We start from the raw sequence: 14,639 nt of genomic DNA on the forward strand, positions 1-14,639 counted from the left end.
CACGTGCGCTCGCACGGTAGAAATGCACTCCCAATACGTTCAGCCAAAGGGATCTGAAAATCGATACAGCGCAATGAAGATGCTGACGCAAAGCTGAGCGCAGAGGGCGCTAGAAGCGCGATGGCCGCTGTCATTTTGTAATTGCTTTGTTTACATCAGTTTGCAAATCGATTTTTTGCTGTTTTTTGTGGTTAAAACCTATCGATCAACGCAATACTTGATATGTATTCTACCTGGAAGCTCAAAGAATTGAAAGACGAATTAAAAAAACGAGGAGGGAGGATAACTGGAAAGAAATCGGAACTTGTAGAAAGGTAGTCCTAATATATATTATTAATTTTTTTTAGTGGTCTTTTATATAATTAGCACCTTTTTTTTGGATTTGAATGTTTTTATTCTTAAATAATTCATGTTAAAAAATTAAGTATAGTCCTGAGATCGTTACTTTAGTACATAATATATGTTTTTAATTTTTAGGTTAGAAGCCTACGATCGAAATTTTAATTTTGGTCACCAAACCCTGCAAGCTTCTCAAAGCCAAGCAATTGACGTACCTGCTGTAGAACTTTACAAAGACGTTAATAGCTCCACCATATTGCCGAAGATTACCAAACATCATATTCAAAGTTACTTTGATAGGTAGGTACCTAGTGCTTATAATAACAAATAATATAATATAATTCTTTCAAAAGACATTTAATATAATAATACTGTTCCTTTATTTATCATGTAATACCCTAAGCCTCATTCAGTCCTCATGCATTGGTATTTATTTCAGATTCAATAAAAATATCTGCGATGCTGTTAAATTGTATGAATCGAGATACCTTCTTGTTTTACGATCAGCAACATCTGGCCAAGATACTTACCTAAAAGGTAGGCTTATTTCCACTTATACTAGACTAGCTATTTAATTTTAACTAGCTGATGCCTTGGAAATTGTGTGGAATAAGTTTTTTGATTAAGTACTACTGAAACTCCTCACACAATATTCCAGGATAAAAAGTAGCCACTCTTCAGGTTCTTAACTATACCCATACAAAAAATCACATTCCATTGCTCTGTTGTGGCGTGATTGAAGGACAAATGAATAAACCAACAAACAAACATACTTTTGCATTTTTAATATTAGTAGGATATAAGAAAATAAAAGGCGATGACTGAAATAATATGCAACTACTATTGATTGTGGTATGACAGTGTGGTTTTAGATTTTGTTTGTGTACTTGCCTTAATTTGATAATTAAAATTTATTATACCTATACTTCCAGGTTATTGCAAGGCATCCATGAAACAACTTCAATACGAGATTAACATCAAATTAAATAACGATGGAATGCCTGAAGAGGCAAACTGTGAATGTGCAGCAGGTGAAGGCAATGAAGCCCACTGTAAACACATTGCTGTGGTGCTTCTTGCAGCAGAAAACATTGTCCAGCAAAAAATAATAATACTTCATGAAGTTTCTACGTCACAACTACAGACATTCCATAAGCCATCAAGGAAATATTATGCTACTCCATTACGAGCTTCCAGATTCCCATCAAAAAGGGATATAAATAATACTGTCTTCTCGCCATACTTGAAGCAAAACCCTGATTTTGACAAGAAGGCATTTCAATGCAGATTCCAGTCCATGATTCTAAATTATCCACAGTCATCAATGCCTATAAAACAGATATATCCTGTAGCCAGCCAACGAAGCATATGTTTGGACCATGAGTACTTGGAAAAAAGTGCTATAGATTGTTTTTTAGAATCTATGGTATTGCAAAATGTATCAGAACAAAAGATTCTGGAAATAGAAAGGGAGACTCGAGGACAAAGCAATAACCCAAAATGGCATAGTTACAGAAAAACCCATATAACAGCCAGCATTTTTCATACTGTGTGCCATTTAAAAACTGAAAGTTTATTGAAATATTCCAGTCAAATCTTACATAAAACTACAATAAAAACCAAAGCAATGGCACATGGTAATATAAATGAAAAAATTGCAATGAAAAAATATATGGACACTTTTAATCTTGAAATTACAGAATGTGGGTTATTTTTGAGTAAGGAACGTCCTTACCTAGGAGCATCCCCTGATGGCTTACTGGGATCAGAAACAATAATAGAAGTAAAATGTCCATATAGTTCGCGGAACAAAGAAGTTTGTCCACTAAATGTGCCATATCTACAATATGAAAATGGGAAACTCTCTTTGAAAAAGAACAACATATATTACTATCAAATACAAGGGCAATTGTATGTCACAAAAAGGAAATTTTGCAACTTATTGGTTTATACCTTCAAAAGTTTAGAAGTCATATTCATTGATTATGATGAAGAATTCATTAAGTACATGTTAGAAAAACTTGATTATTTTTATCACAACTTCTTTAAAGCTGCTGTGATTAAAAAACTCCTATATAAAGAATAATAATGTCTAATAAAAAATTTATATAAGATTAAACAGCTTTTATTTCATAATATTTTCTCTAAAATTACATACAAAAGCACAAATGAATAAAATTCTTGATGATAAGGCTACGTGGTATGGGCTTAATTCACTTTTTAAAATCTTGTAAGTTTTGGCTAGCCCAATAATACGTTCTATGTGCACTCGTTTGCTTGCTAGTTTTCGATCCTGGACTATTCTAATACCAGGTATTTGTGTCTTTCCTTTCAAATATGTTGGAATATTAATAGTAACGTCTTTAGTAGCAAATATATCCTGCACATTGAAACCTCTATCAGCCATAATAGAGTCGCCACTGTCACAACGATTAACCAGCTCAGATCTTTCTATGATCTGTCTATCACTGACAGAACCACCATAACATTCTGAGATATATGATATTAGACCACCAGGTGTTGCCCCAATCATAGCCTTCACAGTATTTTTGTGTTTATAATTGCTGAATGTCACTTGCTGTGCTATAGGATTACCAGGCTTTGTAATGGGTATTTCCGTTGTGTCCACAATAATTCTTGTACTCGGAAAACCTCTTTTAAATGCCTCCGGCATAAAGTATTCAACTAATTCTTTAGTGGGCCAAATATCAATTAAATTCCATATTTCATACATAAAATTGATCCATGTTATAAAAATGTTTGCAACATTAGTTTCTGAAATACCAAACAAAAATGCCAACTCAAAATCTGGTAAATACCTTCTAAGTTTCATCATTGTTATTAACATTTGGTCACGAACACAAACATTCATAACTGTACTTCTCAAATAGTTTAAATTATAGCACATAGGAGTTAATGTGTCTAAGAGCAGCATGAATTTGTCATAGTTTTCAAGACCGGTATAAAAATGAATAGTTTTATTATTGCCTCTCATAGCTTCTAGTGATAATATTCCTAAAGTACTACCACACTGAGTGCTAACAGATATTGCTTTTGGAGTAATGTCTTCTGTTGAGGACTCTATTATTGTAGATATTTCTATTTCAGTACTCGTAGAGGGTTCTGGAATACTTTCATCCACAGTTGGTTGACCGAAGTCAATTTGGCGTCTGCTTCTTGCCAAATATCGACGGGCTCTTGATGTAGGCGTTGTTGACACATGGGTGGACCAAGGAAATATGCTTGGTATGGTCCCCTTTTTTAAATACCTGCATATTTGAGGATATCCTGAAAAATAAAAATAAATTGAACAAGTCAGCAATATTATTTGTCTAAACTAGTATTGTAACATAACTAGTAAGATAAAAAATAAGAGCTTTTTAGACCAGGCCTAAAACTATAGGTGGATAAAGGGTGACAGGATACATAGTGATACATTAGTGATGCATGGTTTGTTTATTCTTTAAAAGAAACTAGGGAAATATTCAAACCAAATTATGTGTGTTGGAAATCAGCTTTCAAACACAGTAAAATATTTATAGTTCCATGAACACACTGGTACAAATGATAACTGCGATTCTGTTACACTAATGACTGAAATTAGATACTTTTTAACTCACCTGTGTAAGCTGACTCTCCTACATAATCAGACTCTTGGAAATGATTCCGACATAACCTGCTATGCAAAGTCGCCACAAAATTTTTGCGACGTATAACCTTCTCCCACTGTTTTTTTAACTTTGGATCTTTCGGAAATAAATGGACACCGGAGTTAGTACATCCTGGCACAGCACAAAGAGGCATATTTTGAGAAAATTAAAAAATTACTTTGTGAAAGGTTATTAAACGTATGAATATGACAGTTTTCAATGGCCATGGCGACGATGCGCCATCTGGCGTGATAAAATGGCAGTCAGCATCCCCATTGCTCAAGTTTGCTGGTCTGGCTAATTATATTGTAAGCAATCCCTGTCAGATGCCAATGTAGAACAGGTCTGAATATATTGATCCCTTGCATAATATAGTCCGTACAAAATGACTTGTCACGCGCCATTTTTAACCCCGACCCAAAAAGAGGGATGTTATAAGTTTGACGTGTATATCTGTGTGTCTGTCTGTGGCATCGTAGCGCCTAAACGAATGAACTGATTTTTATATAGGTTTTTTTAAAGGTGGTTTGATCGAGAGTGTTCTTAGCTATAATCCAAGAAAATTGGTTCAACCGTTTAAAAGTTATCAGCTCTTTTCTAGTTTTCTTGTTACTTTGTAACAGACCGTTAGGTTCGTAATATTATGTCAATTGACAAATGTCTAGCTGTCAAGATGGACGTTGCCTGGATACATAATTATTTATTTGAAAATGATGTTTTGGAAAACTCAGACACTTTGTTGGGGGTGTTATAAATTTTTAATTTACACTTGTAACTCTATCGGTCAACTCAACTGTTATGTCAAAAATACGGTTCACCTTTAAAATAGGGACTAAAATCGTACTTTTGAAGACACATAAAGTTAAAATGGCGTGTGAGAAGTCATTTTTTAAGCATCACACTCCCTGTGGAAAAGGTTATCACTAGATTCAGATCTGTCAATTTAGTTAAGTTTAAAGATTATTTACAAAAGAATTAGCCACACTGTAAATTGTATATTTTATTTAATGGTATAAGTATTAACATCAGGTAAGTGGTAGTATTTGTAAAGTAGAAAACGGTAGCACAGAATAGGGATGATGACTACTAGTCAAATCAGCGACTTTTTATCAAACGTCAAAACGCTCGCTTAGTAAGGGAGCTTGTATGAAATTCACAGATGTGACAGCATAACATTTGACGTAATTTAACGTACTTTTTTAGTTAAATCGATAATTTAAAATCGTTAGCAAACTTATAACTAGCATCGAATGCGGATTTTACGAATTTTGGAAAACACTATTTAATAATTACCAAGAAATAATTTATTTTTGACCTAGGCATCATCCCCATTACAACTTTGAAACCGGAAGCAACGGCTCCATTGGAATGACTTTGACACTTCCCCTCTAAAGCCAGATGAGAAAAAAAGGCACTTCTCCAAAAATAAAATTGGATGCTGTGAACTTAAGGCTGATCTTTCACCGTCTACGAAAATTCGAGCACACATTTTAATTCATACTTATATCATAATATATACATGCATTGCTTATTTTTTTACTTAATTATATAGTTCTAACTGTTGAACGCTCGGCCTTAACACATTTTTTAAAAGAGAATATTGTTCGTATATATTTTTTTAGGCATTTCTTAACTACTTAATCGATAGTACTTCACATATTTAACCCATATATTGCACAGAAAGTTTTAGTACCTACATAACTCACCTATGTATTGCCTGCTTACATCAAAATCGGTTTTTTATAAAAAAAATGTTATAAAATATTTATCTAAATTATAATATGTTAAATATTTTTTTAAAAAGCAATATTTTCAATGATTATTATATTATAGTGTGTCATGTTTGTTGTTACATATATATTTTTTACAGGCTGCGGAATTTCTATTTTGTAAATATCTATTCTTCTTGGAATGGCTTGCTTAATAGATTTTTTCTAACGCTTGGCTCGATTGTTCAGTATTGTCTATTATTAACCTGTTTACTATCTAAAGTTTCGTGCCATAAATTTATATTAGTTACGTTATATATATACATTAATAGCAAATAATGCACGCTGTTTCTTTATAAATTAACAGTATACTTATTGTAAAGTGGACAAGAAGTACCTAAAGGTGAAAACTACATAGTGTTGTGATGCGACAGAAGTTCATCGAATGCCTTTAATATATTATAATATGTAGATGCGCAAACTATTTTCTGCAAACTGGATGCGTTGTTACTTGTAGTACACCAAAACATAGTATAATTGAATTGCGATAGAATATCATACGACAATTTTAGAAAGCCTTAGGTTTTAGGCACGATCCCAAACAAGCACCTCTAATTTTTTGGATTTACCTAAGTGTGTTTTAAGCATTGAATATCCCTTGTTTTTACAGTGAAGGAAAATATCGTGAAGGAATTAGCATTCCGAGAGTTCTCCACCAAGTCATGTTAAGATCTGTGAAGTCAACCCAATCGGCACTTGACTGGAATATGGCCAGAGTGAAATGGTCGTGAAATGTGCTATGGCCTAAACATTTTTCATTTTGAGAGTAGGCACGGTGCTCAATAATGAGCTGATGGCTTGCTGCTGATGATGATGATGAGGTTTTTAAAGATTGGTGCTAGTATGATAGACGTTTTCCTTGGTAGAAATTTAATTCAAAATTCAAAATATTTCATTCAATTAAACTTTTACAAGTACTTTTGAATCGTCAAAAGCATCTACCACTGGTTCGGAATGCCTTTCCTACCGAGAAGAACCAAAAGAAACTCGGTTGCTCTTTTCAAAGACTTGACATACAATATATGCCATGTACAAAAGTAAGACCTTACCTTACTTAGATTAAGGCATTCCGAACCAGTGGTAGATGCTCTTGACGCTTCAAAAGTGCTTGTAAACGTCTAATTGAATAAAAAACACTTTGAATTTGAATTTAGAACCATAGTTTTAATAGATTAAACTTGTGTAAAGACAAGGAAAGTATGAAACAGTAGGATATATGTGTTTGTATGGTCTAGGGGCGACTCTGGCGGGCTTGCCGGCCGGCACGCTGTACCGCGTGCGCGCGACGTACCGCTACACGCGCGAGGACTGCGACGAGCTGTCATTCGAGGTGGGCGACATCATACGCGTCGTGGAGTACGACGATCCAGACGAACAGGTAATCATGTGGAATGTGTGCACTGTGCCCAGTTGTTCTAACCATCCTTTTTGGTTCGGATGTATAACAAGCGGCGATCCATCTCGGCCAACTCATTGTAAACATCTGATTTGAACCACATTTGACCTGATTTGACACGAATCGGGGTTTCGGCTGAAATTCAGCGCTGTATGTTTTTGTGTATGGGCAAGGCATACAGCATTTATGCTGAGTTGGGACCTTTTTTTTTCGGGTTATGCCAGTTTATGCCAGCGTTTCTTCTATTTGAGGTCTTTTGACTTTAATGCTCAAGTATTAGAGGTGCCGGAATAACCTGACCCATAGGTATATGGTAATGTGTGGAATATCTTTCAAAAATAAACGTTTTTTCTTTCTTTTCTTTATATTTGTGCAAGACTATCAGATACTACCTGGGTCTAACTGAATAATAACGAGAGAAATCAGGATAACTTTTTGTATATTTTCCCCGCTTATAATTATATTTTCTTTCCTTAATTTTTCGAGTTTGATATCCGTCATCTGTCTTTTGCGTCACTACTTTTCAAAACCAAAAATACAAAACATTGACGTAGGTTTTACATAACCTATGATATATTGCATGAAAATTGTCTAGGAAAAATTACACTCATTACAAGAAAATCTTTTTTTTTCATATCTTTTAAAATGTGAGATAAGGAAGACCGTGGTGGGCTTTTCCTCTCCAACTTTTTGTAAGAATCTATCGCCGCTCGTTCGAGTTTATTAGTATTTGTAAGGACTGATTTTTTAATCTCCGAATAACTTATCGTGAGGTATGGACTATTGAATTTAGTCGACCAGCCCTAAATTAATCATGAATACTGTTGTACATGATACGTGTACATCATTTCATCTAGAAAATACATTTACTTTTTTTTTTGCAGGAGGAAGGCTGGCTAATGGGTATAAAGGAATCGACCAATGAGAAGGGCATGTTCCCCGCCAACTTCACGCGGCCTATCTGAGCGGTCCGTACTGCGTAACACTACATACCGGTGTTGTAGTATGTAGCGGACCGCGGGGCGTCCGTAGTCCGTACCACTCGCGTACAGTACTACTACTTTTATATGTTGCATCGACAATACTCGCAAAGGAAACCCATTAAAGCCGAATGCACACCAATAAAATATAGACCTTATTACTTGACGATAAGATTTTAAACACAAGGACAACGCGCGTGACGCGTGCTGTCTTACTCATAATACACGCATACAAAACATGGCGCGTAGGTATCAACCAATAGCGGACGGACGCGCGCTTTAATTGGCTGAAATATTCGCGCGCCATTCAAAAATAAGATTTCTGCGCAGGTACATCCGCGTAACTTATAAAAATGGTAGTACTGTACGCTAACTTTGATGTGAATAGAGCAATGCGTACAGTGTTTTGAATTCACCGAATATATGATGCGTCCAAACTAAGAATAGGAATGAATTTCCGCCATATTGTGACGCCTTAGCTGGAAATGTGTCTTGATTCAATATATTTTTAATAGATTTTTAGTACTAAGACTCAATAAAATAATGTAGAAAAAATCGTTATAACGTTCTATGCAAAGTATTTTTCTTGCGAACCGTAGTTTGCAATTGACAGTTGACAGAAAGAGGTCATACGGCTTTCCTAATCTTAGTTTGGACGTATTTTACAGGCTGTTATTTTTGGGAACGGTCAGTTAATTTTGTAACTATTATAGAGAAATATATCAAATCCGAATATGGTATTAAAGTCGTTTTTTTTCTTTGTTAAAAATCGAGCTATCCGGTCTATAAAAAAAAACTAATATGTGATTTTAAAATAAGTATTTGACTTGTTTAAGAATGCTATTAAAACAAATAACGCTCTTTTTATATTAATCCTACTATATTATACTCGTAGATTTTTTTCGGATTTTCGTAACACTGTGCGCATCGTGAAAGTTAGCGTTTAGTTGTTGAGCGTTACTAGATATATATTATTTATTGTCTGTATTGTATTACAACGAAATGTAATATAATATTATGTGCGCCTCCCGTTTATTTTGTCAATTTTATTTTACTTGATTACCGAATATACTGTTTCTATATTTTCACAGCCGACAAAAGAAATGTAATAAACATATCTGAAACTTTGGTATTTTTTATGTATTGTATATTTTAGACGAGTTTTATGAAATTATTGTATTATAATAATCTCAAAAAATTGCTCAGTCGTAATTATTATTCTTAAAATTTATATTATTAATAAGAAGTGACCTTACATTAAATTTGATAATATAATAATATGGTGACGAAATAATCTTTGATACTTAAATCTTCCAAAAAAATTTATCTCCAAGTTAAAGATAGTAAAAATTGTAATAATATTTATTATTAATACATATTTAATTAAAAATACGACTGTGTTAAAATTAATATATTCAATAGTAAAAATATCAGAACTAATGGTTATTATTGATAAATAATGGTTATTTTAAAATTTTCTTAAATTAGTATTTTCTATTCTTCTATAGTTTTTGTTGCAATCCATGTTTCCGTCTCTTATATTTTAAATTAATAATATATTATAATTAAATTATTGCATTTTATTTACATAATAATAATTGTCTTTAATGTCTGGTTGCATTTGAATTGTTTGACTGTTTTGATATTTATTTAGTAGTTTTATTTTGAACATTTTCTGTATTCTTTGAATCATTTTTTATATTATTTAATTTATTTAATGAAAATTATTAGATTAACTTCAAATTTTTAATTATTATTATTAAGGACAAACATTAATGTGTTTCATTATTCCTATTGGTTTTGTCTTTTTTTTTTTGTTTGAATTCCTATGTATGTATTATTCTTAATTCTTCATTACCAACCAACTAGCTTTAGTGTACATATATAAATCAGTTTTAAATTGTTGACCTTTTATTATTGTTAAAGCCATTATTTTAACATAGCAAGTAATTTAATCGAATATTTATACTTATTATTTTATCTGTAAACTTGCTTCCTTAATCGGTTTTATCAGTTTTACAATATAATTTTGTTTTAATCCTATTAGTGAACTGATTACTAATGTTTATTAATTAGGGATGCTTACAATAATTAACTGAAGGCAGGAGACATTTTTCAATTTTGAGGAAATATAAATACTTATTTTTTAAGGCATAGTTAACATCATAAAAAATATATATAAATTGTTAAGCGAGAAATAATAATTATAAATAAAAAACAAAATAATAAAAAATGAAAAATGTCCCCATATCCAAATGAACCGATCAAGAAACTACCCATATGAACATTTGTGTCAAAACTGGTGCTTTTGGGTGTGTAAATACATAATCACCTTTTCATTACCATATGTTAGAAATAAGGAAAGATTGAATTACAAACTATAATCAAACACTCCCAATTATATTTTAGTTGTATACTCTTTGAACGCAGTGTAACAGTGAGTGAAAGTTCTTAAAAAAAAGCAAAAATGAAGTCAAAAGCCATAAGATCATTATTTACTTAGACTACCTTTGGTCAATATTAAAAGGATTAAAACGACTGATGTTATGTAGGAATTGAATGTAAATTTCTAAGTAGTCTATTCGCGACGTTACATGTGGCTTTTGTCGTCAGCAGTGCCATGCGAAGGTCCATAATAGATGATAATTTATAAGTTTGTTAAGATTTGTACAGTTTTTACAACTGCAAATAAAATGTTTCTCACAAAATGGCCTCTTATTAATTTTATAAATCCTTTCCATAATGTATCTATTTTATTTCTAGGCCTGCTAAAAGCAATGGGAAAAGTAACTCAATGATTACATATACATTGTACTACTTATATAAGTTATTTCCCTATTTAGTTTTCTAACAGAATGAGATCACTTAGTAGGTATTAATACAAAGTATTAATAAAAATTAGTAGAAAAAGGAAATCAAATACGATTTATAATAATCGTAGGTATTCATTGCAATTTGGTAAACCATTATTGTAACTAGGTTATTACAATAATTTGGCATGAAATAAATAGAAAAACAGCAACAATAAAATCATGTTAATAGTTAAATAAATCCATGTCTCAAGGTTGAGCCTCAATGTCAAAATAATAAAGTGATTGGTCATAGAATAGGTCATGTCAATAATTATTACAATATGCATATCAATTAATATATTATTATTATAAAATATTATTATTAATTTTCTGTTAGATACATTGCGAGCTTTTTGAAAATAGATGAATATTTTGATCGGGTTTTATCCTTAATCCAAATGTTCCGATCTTGTTAATTATTTAAATATGCGGGTTTTGCATCATTCAATTGCGATTTCAAAAATATAGATATCTAGATGGTAAAGTTATACAAAAGTAAGTACTTAAAAACTTTACCGTCTTGCTCTTGTCCAGGATCTCATAAGTACTAATTACCAGGATGAGGAGACATTTTTTTGCAGCGTTCCCTACTATCCCCCCCAACTACTATACCATATAAAAACATTAAAAACCAATCAGAAAATATCTTTGGAGTTTATCACAACATTTGAAAATATCTGTATCATCGCGCTCGATTGCGATCTGCCGAGCCGGTGAACGATTAACCTTACATCTGTGACCCTTTTTGTCATTGGTCAATCATGGCCATCTTCTAAACCGTCAATGTCAAGGATAAACGATAATGCCAATGTCAAATTGCGGAGCGTGGTTCGACTGTCAATAAAATTGTCAAAATCAAATGTCAAGGCAAGTTTTCTTTATGAGAGTGTTTCTGAATTCAAATTTAATTACAGTGATAAACGCGTGAAAAAACTCAATAAAACAACTGAAAATTAACAGATTATTCACGAATTTAGTTAAGAAATATATAACTTTAGAGTTTTGACCTCTGCTTGTTTGGATATTTGCGCAGAACTCCACACACAGGTAGGTAATCGATTTATTTTCACCTTTCGAAGTTCATTGAACCATTGACATTTTGTTATTTATAGAGATTTATTGATGTTTGTTTTCATACAAAAGAAACTGGAACTTTATCCATTTATGCTGGAGTGAGATTTTTAGTTAAAGTACTCAAGTTATGAAGTGACTTCAATTTTAAGTGCATTAATTTATCATTCTGGACCGCCAATTTATTGATCAAGGTTTTCTTTTCAGGAACATAAAAAACTGCTCAAAAATGTAAGTAAAAATATAGTATACATATTTACGTAAAATAATAATTTTCAAAATAATAGGTAGGTACCTCCCTAGTTACTGGTTCTGATTTAATTAAAAGATTTCATATATTTTTATGTAAGTACCAAACTATCAGAAAATATATAATAGGACTCTTTAAAGTAATTCTGAATTACTGGAACCTAATTATGATATTTTGGTGAGCTGCATACCTACTAGTAGAAATTGTCGGTCAGAAAAAATTCTGACACACTTGGGAAGGTGCTCTCTGCTCATATATTTTGAGCTAAGCAGATGAGACTCAGAATGTTGCTGGATCAGATAGATTATACAAAGAGATTCTTCACAGATGCTCACAGATTGAAACTTTTCTGACAGAAAATTTCTAATAAGTATGTGGTGGGGCTCAAACAACTTTGAGCAATAAGCTTGGACATAATATTATGAATATGCAGTTAAGGGTTTATGGGGTATACAATAAACTTATACAGCCTGAAAGCATTGGTGTCATATTTTTCTTTTAAATACTTTTGTTTTAATTATTTTGATTTCTTGTGTTTAATTTATTTACTGTTTCATTTTTCTAACAGGATACAATACCATTCCATGTGTCCTGATCTGGGTGACTATTTTGTAAGTTTGTCTTTTATTACTTATTATTTTTTATACTTACATTTATGTTTTTAGCTAAATTCAAAAAATCTATTTCTAAGGTTTCTAAGATTTTTAATAAATAATTTGTTGGGCATTTTTTTGAATTACATGAAAGAAGTGATTTAGGATTTTAGTTTGAGTTTGAAAACTAAGACTACTCTACCCACTGAGAGGAGTTAGTATAGAGCTCTCTCTGTTAAATATTCTCATACAAAGGACAAAGACAAAAACTCAGTGGGTGTTAACCGTTTGAGTCACCAACCAATCACAAAAGTAAACTATGTTTTCCAATTGAGTTTGAAAACATTTTTAAATTGAATTTCGAATGATTTTTTAAAACATGTCGGCGATTTGTTGGCCTTCCAAAACAGTTAACGCCCACTGAGTTTTTGTCATTTGTATGAGATGACGTAACAAAGAGAGCACTATACTAAATTCTCTCTGAGTCCAACACATGGAATAAAACACTGGTAGTTGTAAGCGCAACGCACACTGACAGAGCCGAGGCGCGGCGTGTTTGAAAACATCTTAAGCTAAACTTTTTGAGATTTGCTTTGGCTTAGCATTGTGGCGTAACCTGGAAGGGGTATGACCGTTTTCATTAAACCCATACCCCTTCGGTTTCTACACGGCATCGTACCAGAACTCTAGATCGCTTGGCGGCACAGCTTTGCCGATAGGGTGGTAACTAGCCACGGCCGAAGCCTCCCACCAGACCATACCAGAAACTTAGAAATTATAAAATTCCAAAGCTTGCCGGGAATCGAACCCGTGACCTCCACTATTAAGACCACAATGCTTACCACTGTGTCAGGAAGGCCGTCAGGCGTAAAGGTTCCCTCTCGATGTTTTCCTTCACCGTTAAAACAAGTGATATATTGCTTAAAAAATACAATACGACACTTTATATCACGCGGACGAAGTCGCGAGCAAAAACTAGTTTTCAATAAACAAAAGGTTCGCAGCTTCCGTAGCGTATCTATATGTAAATTGTAAATATAGCTACAAAGGTAAAGGTAAACGTCACATGCAGTTATTCATCTATGGTATTAAATTGACATTGTAGTTAATTACTCAAAATCCTTTTATGGTGGGGTTAAGGGTCACCCAGTCTGCAATGATGACCTTTTCGACAATAAATCCTGTCTGGTTCGACGACCTCGGGTGAATCCTTCCTTCTCTTAACCTTTCTTGAAGCAATTCCCGGAAAAAATATTTTATATTTACAGTTTTATAGTTACAAAAAAATTTGGCATTTAAGCATCATCTCTTGTAAGTAAATAGGTAAGCCATTGAAAAGTTATCATATCGTTGGAACGCGTGCAAAATGCAACAAAACTATTCTAGTTAAATTCGTTCAGGTGGTAGAGAAACTTTGTTCCATTTTAGTTTTCCATGTAAAGCATTTCCCAGTCTGTAGAGCAATGAGTAACACGCCTAAGAGTGGACATAGGACTCTTATATTATATACAAAAAAACCGGCCAAGTGCGAGTCAGACTCGCACACTGAGGGTCCGTACTCGGTTATCTTTTTCGATATTTCGCATGATAAATCAAAAACTATTGAACATAAAAATAAATAAAAATCTGTTTTAGAATGTACCTACAGGTAAAGCCCTATGATAATATAATATGATACCCCACTTGGTATTAAGTTATCTTAATTTGAAAATTGAAACAATTTTTTTTAATGATGTAAC

The 14,639-nt window shown here is 32.8% G+C and overlaps 2 protein-coding genes across 4 annotated transcripts in view; both read left to right on the forward strand.

Annotated features, from left to right (window-relative positions):
- The window catches only part of LOC123867523 (myc box-dependent-interacting protein 1), a 98,133-nt gene extending 87,291 nt beyond the window's left edge, over nucleotides 1–10,842 (forward strand). For all 3 annotated transcript variants that reach the window (XM_045909593.1, XM_045909595.1, XM_045909596.1), the window contains 2 exons: nucleotides 6,994–7,136; nucleotides 8,039–10,842. In XM_045909593.1, coding sequence (XP_045765549.1) covers nucleotides 6,994–7,136; nucleotides 8,039–8,119 — 224 coding nt within the window. In that variant the 3' untranslated portion in view covers nucleotides 8,120–10,842. The remainder of the gene's footprint in view (nucleotides 1–6,993; nucleotides 7,137–8,038) is intronic.
- LOC123867522 lies at nucleotides 80–2,697 on the forward strand. Its single transcript, XM_045909592.1, has 4 exons — nucleotides 80–314; nucleotides 478–639; nucleotides 779–876; nucleotides 1,272–2,697. The coding sequence occupies exons 1-4, from the start codon at nucleotides 223–225 to the stop codon at nucleotides 2,423–2,425; spliced, it is 1,506 nt and encodes a 501-aa protein (XP_045765548.1). The 5' UTR covers nucleotides 80–222; the 3' UTR covers nucleotides 2,426–2,697.
- Nucleotides 10,843–14,639: the final 3,797 nt, after the last annotated feature.

Source organism: Maniola jurtina, chromosome 8 (genome assembly GCF_905333055.1).
Source record: "Maniola jurtina chromosome 8, ilManJurt1.1, whole genome shotgun sequence".
Taxonomy (NCBI): domain Eukaryota; kingdom Metazoa; phylum Arthropoda; class Insecta; order Lepidoptera; family Nymphalidae; genus Maniola; species Maniola jurtina.